The sequence below is a fragment of the Dermacentor variabilis genome, chromosome 2 (assembly GCF_050947875.1).
Source record: "Dermacentor variabilis isolate Ectoservices chromosome 2, ASM5094787v1, whole genome shotgun sequence".
NCBI lineage: Eukaryota > Metazoa > Arthropoda > Arachnida > Ixodida > Ixodidae > Dermacentor > Dermacentor variabilis.
In genome coordinates, this window is record NC_134569.1 from 228,202,566 (window position 1) to 228,223,464 (window position 20,899).

At 46.0% G+C, this 20,899-nt stretch overlaps 1 protein-coding gene across 2 annotated transcripts in view; it reads right to left on the minus strand.

Annotated features, from left to right (window-relative positions):
• Nucleotides 1–20,899, minus strand: part of LOC142571212 (protein sax-3-like) — a 65,845-nt gene that overhangs the window by 35,668 nt on the left and 9,278 nt on the right. For both annotated transcript variants that reach the window (XM_075679486.1, XM_075679485.1), the window contains exon 2: nucleotides 6,116–6,274. In XM_075679486.1, coding sequence (XP_075535601.1) covers nucleotides 6,116–6,274 — 159 coding nt within the window. The remainder of the gene's footprint in view (nucleotides 1–6,115; nucleotides 6,275–20,899) is intronic.

Genomic DNA, 20,899 nt, shown 5'->3' on the forward strand with positions numbered 1-20,899 from the left:
GCCTTTTCAATGTGCTCTTCGGAGGTTGGACTGTCTGCCTACACAACTCAATACTACAACGGCCAGCAGTCTGCATGAACTCTAGGGTCGCCCCTGTCCTAAGGAGGGTTTTCTTGGCCGGATGGATCGAGGAACTGAGAACTGTAGAAGGATCGACATTTGGGCGAGTTGGTACTGGTTCAAGGTGTTCAATTGAGAACTGTCTCAGCGGTGTCATTAGAAAGATATTCAGTTAGGTCGATGATCACCTAGTGAACCACGTCAAAAAGCACAATGCAGGTACTGTGCAAGAAGACCGCGAAGTCTTCAAAGAGCAAAGACATGACTTGCCTTTAACCCACGAAACTTCTGATCACCAGCTGCAATGATTAGACGTCAACCTGCAGTTTAACCCCACTAACGCTTGCTGGAGGTGACACCCGAGATCAAGGAAAATGCAGTTAAGCTACTGTTCTGCGCACACGTGAAGAACGCCACAGCTAGCTCGTGCATTCGAGCTAATCTTTGACGAAGTCACGCGTGCACCAGATGAATTCAAGCATGGCGGAACAGGCATCCAGGCTCAAGAAAGCAGGGTGTCCCGAGTGCGTAACAGCGACCAACTCAAGGAAACTTTTCAGAGATGAAAGTAGCTACAGACAGCAGGCAACCTGGAAATGTGGATTCCAGGTGCCAAAGGAAGTCGGTTACAGCGTATGTTCATCGACTTTCGCAACTTATGAGAAAGGTGACGGCCACGTACGACATCGATATTGCTTTTCCGATGAAAAAGTTAGGCGGAGTGCGTGCGGACGCAGACAGACGCCTACTTGGTGGCCACAGTGCACATGCAGTTTGCACTAATGAGACAAACCATCAAGTATGTGCCAAGCAGATGGGTGATGGTGGAGAAGATTCCCTTCAGCTACGGATGCGTCTACATTGGCCAGACACAGAGATGTGTGAACAAACACCTTCCAGAGCATGCATACAACCTGCAGACGGTAACCCCATCTCACCTTGCAACGCACTATCAATACTGCACGTGCCGCCCATAATTCGACCAAGTGCAAGAAATTGCGGAAGCTATCTACAAAAGAAATAGTCAGTCTAAGTGTGCGAGTCAGGCGTCGATCGAGAAACCTTTTGTACTGTGAATGACCTCTTTTAGATATTTTATGACAACGTAGAAGTGGGGTTGTTCTTTCTTTCTTTCTTTTTTCTTTTCGCGTCGCGGCTATCGCAGTTTATGCTACACCAGTCATGTTTGTTCTTTAATTCTTCTCGCTTCCTCTTATAGTGGCTCGCGTGGTTAGCATGAGACATATATAAACATTTACCTAATATCATTGTGCTTTTGGCACGTGAAACCATTTAAGTTAAATTACTTGAGAAAATATGTCACTTGATTGTCAGAGCTTCTTTCGTCGTATTGCGTCTTTCTTGCGTTCCTCTACAATCAAAACATGATCCACGGCTAACTCGCCCTGTTTAGTATATCTTCTCTCACAATTCACGTTGCCCAACTGTCAGAGTAACATTTCAAGGCTAGACGATTCCAGACTGACAATGCTGACATTTAAAGGACACTAAAATATTATAACTTATTATGTATCACCAAATGACGCTTCATCATTGCCAAAGCCGTCACTTTAACCATGAGAGGAGCCTAGGCGAGGCGGTTATATACGCAGCAAAAGTATGTCCGGCGGCATCACCTTGATATCCCGCACCAGCTCGCTGGTACGTAAATGTTACCAGTGTTTGCGGCAATTATACTGTCAAGTTAATAAAACTTATTTACTTGAATAACGCCAGTCTGTCGGCCCCACCAACCACGCCCGATCACACAGCACTACCCTTAGGTTCTTGTCCTGCGAGAAGCCCGACATGGCAGCTGAATTACATTGTCGCATCCGTTGTCATCTGCTGGCAATAATTAGAAGCGTTGTCGGTTCCGGAGTGCCAAGAAAGTCGGCACAACCGGCACACCGTTTGATACGTAACCTATTATGTTCTAAGGTAACGTTCCAGTGGTGGTGTAGGCCAGGTAGTACACCCGCGTGTTGATCGCATCGGTACCATGGCATGCTACTGCGCTGGTGTCAAATGAACTACATTTTATTGCGATAGAAATTATATGGAGACATCAAGCGCATTTCTGCCGTCAGAGTCGCCATAGACATCGGCGTCGCCGTGAGGTTCAGTATAAATTCCAAGGGCGATAAAATTGTCGCCGCGCCGTATGCTGTATGTGCGAGTGAAAGATTGCAAGGATAAGCCGGTAATCGCGGCTCAATCTCGCGCACGCAACGGACGAAAGCGGGGAGGAAGCGCTCCGCCTTCCGTCGCGCGCAACGCGTCTGGTGGAGGGCAAGAAGGGGGCGCATTCTACTCCGGGCGGCACAGGTGGCCGCGTGCACCCGGCCGTGCTGCTGTATCTTGAAAGCCATCTGCGACGAGTACAGAGTCCGCGCTGCGCTGTTCTCGCGGCGTAGTTCGCGTTGATGCGAGCGAGCACGAAGTTAAATTCGCTCGCTGCTGCTGCCGCGTTTCCTCACTGCAGTGTTTTGAGCGTTTCCATGGTCATCTAGTGAAATGTGTTCATGTTGGCTTGGGTGCGCATGACACTATGCTTGTTAATTCAGTTACTATGCCTAGGTTTACTAGTTTATACGGTGGATAAAACGACTATCTTTATTTTGTATAGCTGCGCACTAATTGACTATCGCAATCGATGCCTCGCCTTTCGGGTGAAGCTGTGACTCTTTTTTTTCCTTCGAGTTGAAGTACATTTCCGGGGCCAGGTTCGTTGCTGCTTCCATGTCGGCCGCCAGGTGGCCTCGGTGCTTCCTTAGCTGATTCAGATGCCATCTACAAATGGTTGTGCTACACTTCACGAGCCATAATCGGCAACACAAAGGCTTCACGAGAATACCGGGCGCCAGTCAGGGCCCTTTCCGAATTGTTTCTCCAAGATAAGTTCGTCTGGCTGGAACCTGCTCTGGTTGGGTGGCTGTTCATTTTCGTCTGTTGTTTTTCTCAGTACGAAGAAATAAATTAGCGTCGGCAGCTCACGGCTACACATAGTTCTTGCTGGTGTAGATCCAGTTGTTTTATAGACCCTAGTATGCTGCAGAAATAGAAATCAAGAGACTCGAAGGTTAAGGGATCCTGAGGTCTCTCCGGTCAGTCATTTCTTCAGTGCACTAGCATATATTTCAGCTTTGCCGTTGCTTGCGGAGTGATAAGGCGCAGAGAGGACGGCTTCATTTCCGCTGTTCCTGTAGATTTTCTTGGTTTCCCGCCGAAATAAATGCTGTTCCGTTATCTCACAGTGCCTTGGAAGGTATGCCAAATATCGCAAAAAGTGACCGCAAATCAAAAATGACTGCTGTTGAGGTCAGTTGGCCTACTTTCCTCACCTCGACCCACTTGGTAAAGGCGTCCACTGTCACCAAAAAAGTGTCGTTCTACAGGTCCAACAAAATCGAAGTGCACAGTGTGCCATCGTGTTGATGGAAGCATCCTTTATGGAATCGGAGCCCCGGCTGAATCTCCTTGTGTGCGCGAGCACGCTACGCCGTCTCTGTGCACATCCGGGCCCGGCTGCCACACGCAGCTACGCGCATAGGCTCTCACTGCAACTGCTCCACGTTGGTTTGTGTGAAAAAGGGCGATTGCTTGCACTCTTGCGGCTGTTGGCACAACCAACTTCGAGCCCCAGTTCTCTTTTTGATTTATATTAATGGTCTTCCTGCTTGTGTTTCGTCTAATATTAACCTGTTTGCCGATGACTGCGTTATTTTGCGTGAAATTACAGACCATAACGATACTAACATTCTACAAAATGATATTGACGCAGTGTCTGCATGGTATGGGAAGTGGCACATGGAACTAAACACTGCTAAATGCACAGCTAGGCGTGTCTCCCGTGTGGCACCTTCTCCTGCCCTTTATCATCTTAACAACGTACCGCTTGGAACCGTAGAATCATGCCGATACTTAGCTGTTCACATAACGTCTTCGGTTTCATGGTCCCTGCATATCGAACAAATAATTAACGCCAACCGTGCGCTTCCTTTGTCGTAACTTTACATCCGCCCCGATTTCACTGAATACACTTTTACACCACTTTAGTAAGGGGAAAATTAGAATGCGCTGCTTCAATATGGGATCCGGGTGCTAAGTTCTAAATAAATCTCTTGAACTCGTTCAGAACAACGCTGCACGGTTTATTACAGAAAATTACTGCAGAGCATCCAGAGTAACATCTATGAAAAATACATTGCGCCTGCCTCAGCTCGCCCATCGCCGTTGGTAATTTCGTCTTTGTTTATTTCATAAAATTTATTATCACAATGCCTACTTGCGATCCATCTTGATATCCTAGCCTTCATATGTCTCCGCCCGCGCCGATCATCGACATAAAGTTACAATCATTTCTTGTCGAACAAAATCTTTCATTCCCCGTACACCATACCATTGGAACCACCTTCCGGGACCAACCGCCGCCATTGAAGGCTATTGCCTGTTTTGCACTACTTTAGCTAATATTGTTGCTTCAGGAACCACCTAGATATGTTATACACTAACTTTTTGCTGCATTTTCTTGTTTTTCAAATTTTTTCAACCACACCCCTCTGGAATGCCTTTGACCGTTAGGGTAAATAAACTAAATGAAATTAACTGAAAAAATACCTCTGCAGTGAGCGGCGAGCTGTGTGCCTCTTCTTCGATACGGGGCAACGTCTTCCCCTTCAAGCTGGTACAGAGGGCCTTGTTGAACAGCAGTGTAAACTTTCAAGAGAACTGCGTCATTTTCAGCCAAGGTGGCTAACTGCTCTAAGCAAGAAGTGGTGTTCGAAGTGCCTCGAATAAATGTATGTCGCCACGGAGGTGCGCTTCTTCAACGCACGCTGGCAATGGTAGCCCGTTAAGCGCATCCGCATTCTGATGCAGTTTTACTGACCGATATTGCGGCTCATAATCGTGCGCTGCAAGTTTGAGACACCACGGAGTCATGCGCGGAGACAGCATTTCAGGCACGAGCTTATGAGGGCCAGGTATCCCTACCACGAGCTGGATGGTCATTAAAGAGTAACATTCCACCCTGCGATGTACTTCTGACAATGAGTTGCGACGAACACCAGTGCCAGACCTTCGTAATCTAGCTGGGCGTAATTGCGTTCCACCGGTGTTCGTAAGGCCATTGATGCGAAGAGTTATTTACCTTACCGATGAACTCTTGCGGTATGATAAGTTGCACTTTTTCGCACAGCCACGTTCAAGACATAGACGATGTTAACATCGCAATGTACACTGTAGCGTGTTCCCAAAGGCCGCGTCCGGCTATTAATTAACCATAGATTACAGGTGACATACGACGTGAATACATATTCAGACTCACTTTGTGCATAAATGCCTAAAACACCTCGTCGTAAGCACTAATTTTTAAAAATATGCCAATTTTGAAATCCGGAAATACACTGGTTAGGCTTAGCTCTCTTCCAGTCACGGTCAATGCGATTCGCCTCAGCAGATCACTGTGAATCATTTACCTTGAGGATCAACGCTTATCACTGAGCAAGTGGTGAGGAATGGGCAACACTGTAATTAATAACATGGGAGGCCCGGGACGCGCCCGCTACCTTTCAACGCTGGTGGAGCGGGACGTTCGGCTCGCGGTTAGGCCCCAGCGTCTTCTTGAAGCATCTGACGCTTTAATAAAATTGAGCGCATAGCAAACGATGACAAGACCGGCACAAGGATACAGGACGAGCGCTAAGTCTTAGTACCGCGCGTTCTGACTACCGTTTCATGTAAACGATGCATCAACTAGAGTCCAATTACTGTATTTGCAAGAAAATTAAGCGACCGCCAATATAACGCGCGGGGGGGGGGGGGGAGAGGCGGGGGGGGGGACTTTTTGCCTCGCTGAAAAAGAAAGATATAATACGATCATACGTGTTACAAACCTGAGTGACTTGAATGTAGCGCCTCGCGTTACGTTCAAGAGGATAGCAATTTCGAAAACAAAACTCGCGTTATATTCGTGCAAAAACGGTAGATGTTCTACCGTTCAATTGAAACAATGCACCCTTGAAACCAGCGCAAGCATCACTTAATCACTCACCAGTGTGATGCAGCGGTTGAATTCCCGCGGATTTCCAAGGTCCCTGCTGCTTTCCTTAGGCATGATGATCACGTGGTGGTAACGAAAGGGCACACCGTTTACGCAGCTGTATTCGCCAGTGTGGGACACCTGAGAATCTCGCACGGTCAGCGTTAGTACCTGCGCAAGTGAGGCCGTCACTTTGTTGGCTCCTGTGTGCTACTGCAATTCGGCCGCGACATAAAAGATAGACTTGGCTCGGCAGCTATAGCCATAGCCACCGTGCGGTCACCAGCGCTTTAACCAGTACCGCCAACACAGACGCCAAATTCATTCACCGTACTTTAAGCAGAGTACGGTCCGCGGAAGCAATTCATAGATTGATAAGCAAGGTTCTACGAAGTTTCTGATTTTTGTGCGTACCGTCGCCCCCGTGGCGGGTACGATATCAAAAGCAATGACGGACGTTCCGCCTCCTCTGCCGCCAAGGTTGGGGGCTGACCTCCAAGCTGCAAGTCGGCCTGCTGGGCTCGACCACCTCAACGCGACTCTGCCAAGGTCTTCGAGCTGCTCAGACGTCGACGACATGGATTCTGACGGCGGATATACCGAGGTCACAAATCGTCGGTTGAAGAGGAAACTTCGTAGGACATCAAGCGTGAGTGAGCTTAACTATAATAAGCCGCCCACACAGCAAGCGTACACAATCGCCTACATCCCCGTCGCTGCTACAGGCAACCTCAATTCCCTCAATAGGCAAACTCTCACTGCCTATCTCGAGAGGCTGGCTCCAGGGCACATCAGAGAGGTCCGAATTAATCCCAGAAGAAACATACTTACTGTTGATGTGACTACACGAACCAGCCTCGACATCTTGAAAGCTGTAACTGAGCTAGGAAATATACTTGTCCGCTCGTTCATCGTACATGGAGGCAGCACCACCGGCGGTGTTATCTACGATGTCGATACAGATATTGATAATGACGATCTCCCGACGCTAATCTCATCAACCGTCCATATCACAGATATACACCGTCTTGGACGGTCGAGGTGCATAAAACTCATTTTTGAGGGAGAGACCTTACCAACACATGTAAAAGTGGGTTATGTGCGCCATCCTGTCCGTCCATACATCCCTAGGCCCTTGCAGTGCCGTAAATGCCAGAAAATCGGGCATGTAAGTGCTGTGTGCGTGAACAAGATGACATGTCCGCGCTGTGGTGGTGATCACGATCAGTTGACGTGTGCTGGCTCTGACTTGAAGTGCCCTAACTGCGATGGGCCACACGAGGCAACGTCGAAGGACTGTCCAAAATTAAAGAATGAAATGTCCGTGCTAAGGAAAATGGTACGAGATCGATCTACACACAGAGAAGCTGCTACCAAGGTCCACCGCCGCCAGAGGCGCTCACACAATCGCAGAAGGAGATCAGCATCGACAACAGGACAACCTGTACTCCAGGAAAAGTCGTCGCGCGCTCATGCTAGTCCTCAAACGTCACAGGCACCTATAACCACGTCCACTCTTCTAAACACCAAGGACACTGCAATATGGCCTTCCCTGCCATCTCGGAGTACAGAAGTGCAGCCGGAACGCCAGCGTGAGCATGAACCTTCATCGTCGGATAGGCAAATCAAGGCAATGCTTGCACAGTTGATTCGTTCCTTGCGAATGCTGCTCATCGGAGTTAAGACGCCCGTTGCCAAGGCTGCGGTGCAAATTCTCGACGCACTAGAGCCAGTGCTTGCTGCTGTATAAAGGCTAGTAAACGCCATGGCATCATCAACTTCAAGGTTGTCACTACAGGAAAGGATAAGCGGTTCCGTAATATTCCAGTGGAACGCACGAGGTCTACGGGGTCGCCTGGGAGATTTTAAACAGAGAGTGCTCAAGCATCGGTTTCCAGTTATCGTCATATGCGAGCCGAATATGACATCGCCATTTAGACTCTCTGGCTATGAACAATTCGCGTCTGGGACAAGTGGAAATACTAGCAAAGTTTTACTATGTGTGCGATGTGACCTCACGTATTCGCTAAACCAAGTTCCGGTGCATAACAGCAACGAGTACATCTCTATAACACTGAAGCTAAAGCGCCGGATAATCTCGATCATCGGTGGCTATATTCCTCCCAGGGGAAGATTTGACTCTGGACACCTGAAACTTGTTCTTGACTCTTGCCAAGGACCTCATATTATTGTAGGCGATTTCAACGCGCACCACCATCTTTGGGGTAGTAGCATCACAAACCTTCGAGGAAGACAACTTCTTAACTTCACAAGCAGCAATGATCTTGAGATCCTGAACGATGGCTCACCAACATTTCTTCGTGGCACGACGTACAGCAGCTGTCTCGATTTAGCTATCGCTTCACGATGCCTTTCGCCTTCTGCTGCCTGGTGCACAGATGCTGAAACGTATGGCAGTGATCACCTACCTACTTATGTACAACTGAGGTGGTTTACAAGACTTCCAAGTTCTCATACGCGTCGCACTGACTGGGATGCGTTTCAGAACAAGTTAGAAGAATCTTGCAACTGTGCAATTTCACCGAAAGAGATTGAAGCGCGGATTAGAGCAGCAATGCACGCAACAACACGCATCATCGAAACTTCAAATTCAAGAACATCCGTTGACGTTATATATGAAGAGCTGCGGGCAGTCCGACGTCGCGCCGAGAGGAAATACAGGCGAACTAAATTGATATCAGACTTGAGGACGTCACGCCGTGTGCAAAAGAAAATTCAAAGATACTTAGACAAGCTCGACAGACAACGTTGGAGGTCATTTTGCACCAGCCTGGACCCAAGAAAACCGTTGTCCACAATATGGCATGTTGTACGAGCACTGCCATCTCCTCCACAACAGCTACGTCCCTTCCGAGCTTTGGCTATCATCCAGACGCGCAGTGAGAAGGAAATCGCGGAAGATTTCTGTATACACCTCTCTGGATCTACAACATCGATAGCTTCAGTGCTCAGGTGTGCTCCTCCAACAATGGACGATCGCCTCGACCTCCCATTCACACTGCAAGAGCTACGTGCAGCGATTTCCTCCTCAAGACACTCAAGTGCGCCTGGTCCTGATGGCATTACCTATTCTACCTTGCGACATCTAGGCCCTCGAGCGACTGAAGAGCTCCTGGCTTTATACAATCTCTCGTGGTCCTCGGGAACTGTGCCTGCGCATTGGAAGACAAGCAAAATTGTGGCATTATTGAAACCAGGGAAGACACCCCACGCTACGCTTTCCTACAGACCTGTGGCGCTGGCCAGTTGCATAGGTAAAACCATGGAACGCTTGGTTTTGATGCGCCTGGAGTGGTTTTTGGAGAAGCGCAATATATATCCAGACGCAATGACAGGTTTCCGAAAGGGTAGGTCGTCAATCGACAGCGTTATTGACCTAGTAACAACTGTTGAACATCAGAAACGTCGCCGTCTATTAACGGCTGCTGTCTTTCTAGATATCAAGGGTGCTTTTGACAACGTTCTCCATGATGCAATTTTAAATGCCCTAGAAGAATGTGGCGTCGGGGGACGTATGCTTCAATGGATAGCCAGTTATCTTCAAGAGAGAACGATATTCATGACAACTCCAGACGGAGAAACAAAGCACCACCCCGTCTATCGTGGAGTGCCTCAAGGAGGTGTATTGAGCCCAACCTTATTTAATATCGTTCTCATTGGACTGGTCAAAGAACACGCAGGCGCAGTCTCGGTCTCTGTGTATGCAGACGACATCTGTATATGGACCACGAGCTTAGCGCGCTTACAAGTGCAAACGAAGCTGCAGCGCGCGGTGTCAATAACGTCGACATACCTAAACAGTCGCGGACTGCAGCTCTCACCGGAAAAAAGTGCAACCATGGCATTTACACGAAAGTCAATGGCCTGCTACCCCGTTATGATTGATGGGAAGATTATACCTTCAGTAACCCACTACAAGTTTCTCGGAGTCATCATCGACCGTGACTTATCTTGGTCAAAGCACCTCTCAGGATTAAGAAAAAAGCTAGACAGCTTTACTCAGATCATTCGGCATATGTCTGGAAAATCATGGGGGCCATCCAAGTCATCTCTTCTGCAGCTCTACCAGGCACTTTTTGTTGGCTACTTCCGCTACAGTGCGCCTGTACTTTCTAGGGTTAGTACAACTGCTGTACGCACACTTGAAAGTGCTCAGGCTCGCGCACTGAGAATTTGCCTAGGACTACCACGATGTGCGTCTACTTGGGGCACTATTGCAGAGGCACGTGCGTGGCCAGCTCGAGTTTATCTGCAACATGAGCCATTGCGAGTGCATCTAAGGGTACTGACTAGACACAGAAACCATCCACTCACGAACGTCACAAGCGTACGGCCTGTGTCCGCCTACTCAGAAGCCGTGTTGTCGCAGCAAGACTTATTGCCGTCGGACTTCGAACCGTATGACATACCCGAAGTTCCACTCTGGACATTGGCAAAGCCAACGGTGAGGCTCTCAATCCCTGGAATAACGAAGAAGTCGAAGATGCCGCTTGCTGGCCTCAAGCATTTCGCGCTATCATACATTACTTACATGTATGGATATTACGAACATATTTTTACAGATGGTTCTGTGACACAGACCTCTTCCGCGGCGGCCTACACTGTGCCAGGAATGGGGATCGCACAACGGTTCAAGATAGGACACAGGACGTCGTCTACAGCAGCTGAGTTGACCGGAGTTCGAGAAGCAGTTCGCTGCATACTGCAACAAAGTCTCGAGAAGTGGACAGTGTTCTGCGACTCAAAACCAGCACTGCAACTCATCAGCAATTATATGAGTGACAGAACCGCATATAGTCCCCTGGTTTATGACATCATGTATCTGCTTGCTGAGGCGTCTCATTCCGGACATACCATCGTGCTGCAGTGGATTCCTGGCCATTGTGGAATAGCTGGAAACGAACAGGCTGACGCAGAAGCAAAACAGGCACACACTGACGGAACTATTATACAAATTCATTTTTCCCGGTATGACATTAACGCCTTGCTCCATACCTCCCTTAAAACTTCTACGGCGCAACATTGGGACAACCCCGAACATCGACAAGAGCGCCTCCATAGACTTGACGCTGGATTACAATTCCGGCATCCACTTCGGTTGCGGAGAAGCCAGGAAACGCTCATTCATCGATTACGGCTGGGTGTGGCATACACCAATCGATACCTTCACAAGATTGGACAAACACGGGACCCTGAATGTAGCGTCTGTCCCACTCTCGAGACAATAGCTCACGTACTTTGCGTGTGCCCTCAATATGCGGCCGAACGAAGAAAACTCAAATCTACAGTTGACAGCTTGGACTCCCGCCCCTTTTCAGAAGAAAAGGTTTTGGGCCCGTGGAGGAGTGTTGACTGTGCCCGACGTGCCATAAAAGCACTTTTGAACTTTTTAAGTGAGACTGGTTTAGACGATCGCCTCTAGAAGCTGTGAGACGTGTAGTCAGTGCGAAATGTGTTTGCGCAAAAACTTTTTGTGGCAACATTACTTTTTGTATGGACAAGATTACTCTTAGTGTATTGCGTCTCCAGTGTGCATCCGCATATTGGCCAACGTGTATATAGTATCTCATTGTACCATATCATAATCATCCGCCACCTACCTTTCCCTGTATTTCCCACTTCCCCATTCCCCAGTGAGGAGTAGCAGGCTAGAGACACGCTCTCCAGGCCGACCTCTCCTCCTTTCTCTCCATTAAAATCTACTCCTCCTCCTCCATCTGCACGATACTAAGGTGCGCGAAGAATGTGTGTGCATATAGTCAGTGTAACATACAGAGAACTGGCAACCATCCACGCTAGGTGGTGCGCTCGGAGAATTTAACATGTTCTCTTTGTCAACCTCGTCATTGATTTTCACGCATCCTGAAATGCTGGTGCGAGAGACCGGGCCATAAAAGAATCTCCAACATGTGTGCGAATTGTCGCCATGCGTCATGCGTGAAATCGCCAGAATAAAAAGAACTCTAGAAGACGCCTCTCAGCGTAGTCATAAAGTTCCACCGTCGCGCAAAGTACCCTGTATTTCACTTTAGTGCCGAAATTCGTGACACCTTGCATATGCGCTTACGTAGCCTACTGTGACTCAGCGAGGTTCAGCGTACCACAAGCCTTACTGAGCACCCAGATTTAGATTGCAACAAATATTGCTCCATGTTGTGTCTTCAAATGAAAAATATGCGGATCGCACGAACTCTGGGAATCGATGTAAGCGAAGCATTGTGTGCTGTTGGCTTTGAATGACGATAATTAGCGGTGATAATCACTCTATCTAGCTTCCCTCTGGACTTGAAGGTTAGCAGAAGGTTAAGCGCTGAAATATCTGCAATGCTTTTTTGCGGGGCGTCACAAATAATTGCAGCAGTCAACAGGCTAACGTGGCGACGCCCAGGAAGCTCCAACGGTATTGTGCACATTCAACGTGGTGCAAAGGCCCAAATGAATTTCTTTCTCACGTTGCCTCTCCTTTCTGCTGCCCTCATGTCATGCAAATTATACACTCTCTCTGAACCACCTCTCGACGCGGTGTACCAGAAAACAGCAGCAGCTGTGCTCAACCTCGCCAACCTCGCTCTGAATAGCCCCCCCCCCCCACTGACTACTACTACTACTACTACTACTACTACTACTACTACTACTACTACTGCTACTACTACAATTACTGCTACTACTTCTACTACTACGACTCCTACAACTACTACCACCACCACCACTACCACTACCACCACCTGCTACTGCTAGCACGACCCACCACCACCTACAACAACAACAACAACAACTACTACTACTACTACTACTACTACTACTACTACTACTACTACTACTACTACTACTACTACTACTACTACCACCACCACCACCACCACCACCACCAGAATGTTAAGACGTTGCGAGAGCATGCCACACAACAGACACTGAATAAGGGCAACCTGATTGGCTCTATCATGTGCCTCTCGCTACCGCACGATTTTCTCGCGCTTTCAACTTGCCCTTCACCTCTCCCTGCTCCCCTTCGTGCACCTGTGGGAAGACGCCTGAACACGCCCTCCCCCTTTGCCCTCTGCTTTCTGACATGAAATGTATTTAAAATCGGTCAGAGAGGAGTTGCTTCCTGAAGCCGCATGCTACGAAAACATGTTTTAATATTGTCGCTCATGTCTTTGCAACCGTACCACCCACGTGTCTTAGTTTCATATGGTTGTGTAGAGCCAAGACAACGTTACTCGATCATGCATCTGTCACGGGCACAGATGACGCTGTTGTCGTGTCACGCAAGACGCAATCGGAGATAAATTTTGCCTCTCTCGACCTTCAGAGTGGCATCGCTTGACAGTACGCTTGTCGATTTGAGCTCACCACCCAGCCATAGTGTGCATAATCCAGTAAACACAAATCTATACTCATCAGGATTTATAAAACTCATAAGCGCACAAATTTTTGCATAAATTTCACACTTTGTTGGCTATGGCAGCACCCGCGTTCGACACGTAGGGTCGAACGCGGGTGGCAGGAAAATGGCAGGAAAAGACTCGGACATCAAGGCAAAGGGGGCTACTTTGCTCTCACTACCTTTGGTGACGATGGGCCCATTACGAATATGAAGCGAGGGCGATTGGAAAATTAGACCTTAAGACCCCGCTTTAGCTATAACAGAAGTTTATTTATTTATTTATTTATTTATTTATTTATTTATTTATTTATTTATTTATTTATTTATTTTCACAAGCAAGGAGGTACATGGTTGTGGCGGAAAAACAAGGGGGAAAAAGCTGCAGAGAAAGCAGCTTGACTGGCCCCAGGTTCCGTTTACAATGGCAGCACCAGGGCAGGTGAGAAACGTGTTAAGGAAAAAAGAGGAGAAAAAATGAAAAAAAGAGTAAGAACACCAAGGGCAAAAATCACAATGTACAGCCGTACACAGTCAAGAACGCAGAAACACTTACAGGCAGATTTTTTGCGGAACAAGTCAGCACATCGATATTCCATCTGGTGAGATCATTGAGTAAACGGGGCAGCCAGTGGCATAACATTTGCTGGCCATAATTAGTACGAAGTTGAGGAACACACCAAATCTGAGGAGCTCGAGATGTGTAAGGGGTTTCTCGTTTTGTGAGATTAGCGACAGAGCTGAAGGCGCCAATATTTTTGTCATATCTTCTGTAGGTTGACAACAATCGCCAATTTATTAGGGCAGGCAATTTAAGGGTTCTAAGCGCGTTGAAAAGAGGAGCGGAATGAAAATCATGAGGCTTATTACAAATGACACGAAGAAATTTCTTCTGCATAACAAACAGCTTGTGCATATTTGCGGCAAAAGTTGTCCCCCATACGAGGCAGCACTAATTTATGTGACTGAAAGAAAGTGAGTTATAAATCAGCAATTTCACGGATTGTGGCAGGTATCTAAAGGAATGTCTAGCACCTAACACCTGTGACAGTTTGCCGGTGAGGAAAACTACATGAGAGCGCCCTGTCATATCATAGTCAAAGTGCACACCCAGACATTTGATTGATTGTACAACTTCAATAGTACAGGAGTTGAGCACAATATCTCCAGGTAGCACGACATTCACATTTCTTGGATGAAAGAGCAAGGCTTTGGTTTTTGCGGAGTTGATTGTTAGACCATTTTCGAAGGACCATTGGTGCACTTTAGAGAGCACACTGTTAGCACGTAAGACCAGGCCATCCAGGGATCTGGATGAAAAAAGAAGTATGGTGTCATCGGCATACATAATGTACATTGTGCCAGAATCAATGTTAATAAAGTCGTTGACGAAAATATTTAACAAAAGAGGGCCCAAGATGCTTCCTTGTGAAATACCTGCATGAACAGGAAGGACACTGGATGATAATCCATTTACATTCAGAAATTGCTTTCTGTGACAAGTAAGATTAAAGTAAGGTGAGGGCGATGCCTCGGATGCCACACTGCGTTAGTTTACGAACCAAAAGTTTATGATCAATAGAAGCGAAGGCTTGAGATAAGTCGACAAATACACCTAAGGTTAATAAACGTGTCTCAAAATTTTCAAGGATTAGTTCTTTCTGCTTAAGGAGTGCCAGTTCAGTCGACATGCGTCTGCGGAAAGCGTGTTGATGTGGAGTTAATAAGTTATGTTTGTCAAGAAAACGGGATAACCTAAAAAATATTATCTTCTTTAGTCCTTTGGGAAAAATCGGGAGCATGGAAATGGATCTCTAGTTCGAAATAAGTGTTTTATAACCTTTCTTGAATATGGGGAGCACCTTTGCCATCTGCATTCTTTTTGGGAATTGGCCTTGGGAGAGACAGATATTGTAGATATGAGCAAGAACAGGTGAAATAATATCAAGCACATAGCTAACAGGCCTGATTTGCAGGCCACCAGTATCACAGGCACTACTGTTACTCAGGTCACGGAAAAGCAGTGTGATTTCATGTTCATTTGTAGGGTTCAAAAATATTGATTCCGTGCAGTGAGTATCTATAAATTGACAAACACTCAGGCTGGCAATTAGGCATGTAAGCTTGTATTGCATGACTATACGTGACTTTATTTGCTAACGTCATTTCTGCCTATAGTGCCCACTCAGCCTCTTCAGCACGCATAAGGCGTTCCACGTTCCCTCACAGCTAAGTCTCTGACACAGCCTGCCCAACTATTTTTGAGAGCAGAGCGCACACGTTTCTCGCAAAAAAGATATCAGGCAGTACAAAGCGTCAGTGAAACGGAGAGCGCGGTAGGCACATTAAACAGGGGTTCTGCTGCTTCAAAAGCAGGCTCTCACGTCCACCATTCAGTGTGCCAACAACCGTTTTCGGACAGCGCAATATTAGCCTCCCCTTTTAATCGTCTCGTTCGTCTGGTTCTAAAGAAAAATAATGGATACGTGACCGATGGTGGAATCGGGACTCTGCAGTCGACCGCAACATCCGGATGCTCTAATCATTAGGCTACGATCGCACGACCACTTCTGTCGTTCTAAAGCATTTCAGCTCTTTGAAACATTTGGCGAGTACAGCGCGTGGCATTTCCTCGTCTCGAGCTCGAGCTTTGCAAAGCTCGAGCTTTGCGACACTGTGTTAGACTGCATGATCTCCGGAATCAGCGCACATTCCCCTTTCCTCGCAGCAGCTAGTATTATCTGTAGAAACTGCGCGCCGTTGTGCCGACTTCATGTGATCGGCCCAATTTTGTTTTAACATTTCTTCGTCGGAGTATAAATGCCATTGCCACTTTACCAGAGATCACATGACATAAACATCGGTACGTACGATTGCATAGCACTTAGTCGCAGATCACATCACAATCTGTGTTTCTCTCGCTAACGCCCGTTGCATACCCATCTAGAACCCAAGAACCCACATGCATGGATTCGCGTCGGAGGGCCCCCGTAGACATCATGCTGTTGCCACCATGCGATGCGATCTTGAACATGGTCGTCGTCGTGCTGCTGTGTTCCCACCCTCTTGCGGGCTCTTTACTACTCGATGTAAGCAAACAAGCCGGTCCACCAGTTAACGCTTTTCCTGAACATCAAACAATGCTGGATAGTCAGGTAACTGCAACCTGCTTCGCATAATATATGTTCCCACACTGCGTCAGATCTTCAAAATGTTTCGCCTTGTAACACTTTCTGAATGCGACGAGCGTTGGAAACTTCATGTGCGAGCATAAGCGCCGTAACACTCTCAGTGGAGCCTTCTCAGCGGAGGACACAGCGTTCAGAAAAAAATGCACATAGTGTGATTTCGTGGCAAGAAAGTTGCCCATTATTTAGGCGCATACGCTTGCCTCTTGACATGACTGGGCAACGACATGCTACAATGCACACGAGTGCCTGCGCACCTGGCAACGCGCACGGCCATGGACAGATCCCGGCTGTACTCAAGTTCGGCTAAAACAGGCGTTCATATACAGACGCGCGTCTTTGATTGTTCATTTGTGTTAAATTCCTTTAGTGGACATCATTTCGTGACGTCCGGCGAGCAGACAAAGCCCACAATAATGTGGCTTTACAAGGGTCTGCGCACCCTCGTACATACATTTGCAAATACATTTACAATTTGTATACAAATGTATACAAATACATTTGCAAATACATTTGCAGCAGGGATGCAGCACAGAATATAAATAAGAAATGGAAGGATCGATATGACAACTAATAGCTGCCATAAATGTATCAAGCGAAAAACATAAGTTCATACGTGCATAAAATTTGTCGATGCACTAGAAATATCATATACGCAGCATAAAAGGAAAACATGCGTGCGCAGCTAGCTCTAAACGCAAATGCAAAAAAAAGTACAAATGTTATATCCATGCAACACAACCCAGAGATACAGTAAAGGAAAAAAATTTCGGCAGAAACTGCCCACTGCCGAATAATCATATCGTGCATAGCATTATTTGTAATCATTACTTATGAAGTCTATGCTGCAACCCTTCAAACCAGGACTGCCATATCTTAAGATATAAGCAGCTGGAAAGCGTACCACGCACACAATGATGACCTTCCCAGTAAAGCCATTTTTACTACCAATCTCGTGTTTGGTAATTTTTTTTTTATTTCAGATACTGGTCAATCCCAGCGGGATTTTTACAGGTTGGGCATAATAATATTTGGGGTTTTACGTGCCAAAACCACTTTCTGATTATGAGGCACGCCATAGTGGAGGACTCCGGAAATTTTGACCACCTGGGGTTCTTTAACGTGCACCTAAATCTAAGCACACGGGTGTTTTCGCATTTCGCCCCCATCGAAATGCGGCCGCCGTGGCCGGGATTCGATCCCGCGACCTCGTGCTCAGCAGCCCAACACCATAGCCACTGAGCAACCGCAGCGGGTACAGGTTGGGCATATATTATACACTCACAAATAGCAATAAAAACAGGTTTACATGATTTCAACAATGATATTTGCAATCGACACGAAGCAGATATACACATATGGTAGGAAATAAAATAAGGGTACATTTCATTTGGCAAAAGGGGGTGACATTACATAGGCAAATACAATGCTCATACAGATTTCATTTTATACAATGACGTGAGTGGTGTTATTTCCGGCTAACATAATCTAATTATTGCGCAACAGCTCTTCTACAAGGGTTATAAATTTCGGCAACGATGTGTTAGTCGTTATGAGGGGGTCCAGGCTATTCCATTCTCTTATTGCAAGAGGAAAGAACGAATATCTAAAACAGTCAGTGCGAAATGCATATTCCTTAAGTGTTAATGACTGCTTATGGCGGGAAGGTCTGGTGTCAGCTAGGGATATATAAACCGAAGTATTTATTCGTAATGCATTGTGTATTAATTGAAACAATAATTTTAGTCTTGCTACTTTGGCGCGGTTTCGCAGAGTAGGAATACCGGCTTGTTTTAGCAGTTGGGTAGGTGAATCGCTATTCTTGTATTTGTTAAAGATGAATCTAATTGCCTTTCGCTGCACTCCTTCTAGTTTGTTAATAAGCTGTTGTGTACAAGGAAACCAAATTGTGTTACCATATTCGAGAACTGGGCGAATAAATGCGTTGTATGATAGCAGTTTAATTTCCGGTGGCGCAGCTCGAAGTCTTCTTCTGAGGAAGAACAGCCGTTTTAAAGCAGATGGTATGATACTGTTAATAGGAGATTCCCATCTTAGGTCATGTGAAATGATCAAGCCAAGATATTTAAGCTCATGAACTTGGGTGAGTGGTATGTTATTGATAGTGTATTCGAAGTCCGACCTATGTTTTTTGCGGGTTATAGATAAAAAGGCAGTTTTTTAATGTTCAGTTTCATCTGCCACTTTTTACACCACTTCACTACATCGTGAAGGGCGCTGTTTAAATCAACGTGGTCATTCATAGAGTTAATTTCATTATAAAGAATGCAGTCGTCGGCAAAAAGCTTCATTTTAACGTGGATGTTAGAGGGCGAATCATTAATAAAAATAAGGAATAAAGTGGGAGCAAGGACGCACCCTTGAGGCACCCCCGATGTAACTGGTACAATGGAAGAAATTTCATTGTTAACAACAACATACTGAAACCGCTTGGTTAAGTAATCTTCAATCCAATTGACAATACAACCATCGCCTAAAGTTGTTTTCAGTTTGCTGATTAGTTTTTGATGGGTTACTCTATCAAACGCCTTCGAAAAATCTAATGCTATTAAGTCAACTTGTCTTTGATTGTTAATGCTTTGGGATAAGTCATGCGTTAATTCAAGTAATTGGGTTATTGTTGAAAGTCCCCGCCGGAAACCATGCTGGATAGGCGATAATATTTCTGCTTGCTCTAGATAGCTCGTGATATGCTTTAATATGATATGCTCTAATAATTTCCCTACTTTGGATGTTAGCGATATTGGTCTGTAATTACCAAAATCACTTTTGCTTCCTGCTTTATGAACGGGGATTACTTTCGCTATTTTCCATTCCATTGCAAGGCTACATGTTGATAAGGATTTGTTAAATATTAGATGTAGATATTTCGCGTTGACTTCGGCATATCTTTGAAGAAAAGTGTTGGGAATATTGTCCGGGCCGTTTCCTTTTTTGTATCTATTGATAGTAATAGGTTGAGGACTCCTGACTCAGTTATCGTTGGCAGGCCTAGCGGTCTCTGGTTGTAGTGATTCACCTCCGGAATGCGGCCATCGTCAGCAGTGAACACAGACTGGAAGTATGTATTTAATGAATTTGCAAAACTTAAATTTTGTTCCTGAAAATTGAGAGTGTTGCTTTGTTTTTTGGGGCTAAGATACTTCCAAAACTATCCAGGGGAATGCTTTAAAAAGTTAGGAAGCGTAACTGAAAAGAAATGTGCTTTCGCTGTACTAATTTTTGCTTTCATTTCATTGACAGCACACGTGAGTTTACGTTTATGTTCAGGACCTTTTTTTGTTTTGAGCAATTTTCTTAGTCGCTTCACTTTGCACTTCGCATGAATGACATCACGTGTTATCCATGGGTTATTTCTATTTATTCGCTTGGTTCTTATTGGAATATAGTTATTGATGCAGTGGGATACAATGGCTTTAGGTCTTTCCCATATTGCGTCTATATCAGTATCTGAAGAATTAGCGAGTTCTTCAAATGACTGATACTCCAAAATTAAGTAATTAACTATGCTTGAGTCGTCAGCTTTTGTAAAGTCTGGATAACTAGTTTTGGAAATAGAAAGATTTGTTGCGGCCTGGATGGGAGTAGTGCATAATGTTAATTTGTGATCTGATATTCCATCTAGCACTGCTAAGTTAGTTTTATTGATCGAAAAGTGGTTGCTCAGAAAGATGAGGTCAAGAATGTTGGATGCATTGCCTTGAACACGTGTGGGCTCGTTGACAACTTGTGACAAGTCAAAACTAAGCATAATATCAAAAACAATTTCTGAACAAGGAGAGCAATAACACATGGTTGGCCAGTCGATATCAGGAAGGTTGAAATCCCCGAGAAGGATCAGCCGGGATTTTTGTACATGAAGTTCCATATACTGATATAATGATGTCAGTGCGCGTTCATCAGTCGAAGGGCTACGGTATATACAACCGACACTGATAGTCGTTGCACCAAAACTAAGTTTGCAAAAAAGTGCTTCGGCATTTTCGACTTCTGGTAAGACAGTGAAAGGAATTTTTTTATTTATTAGTAAAGCCACTCCTCCCCCTCGCCTTAATCTATCTTTGCGCACAATCACATAGTCGGGTAGGGCTATTTCTTTGTCCTGTATGTCATCTGTAAGTCACGTTTCTGTAATCGCCATAAAGTCGGGCTCTAGGCTGATAAAAAGAGGCTCTTGTGCGT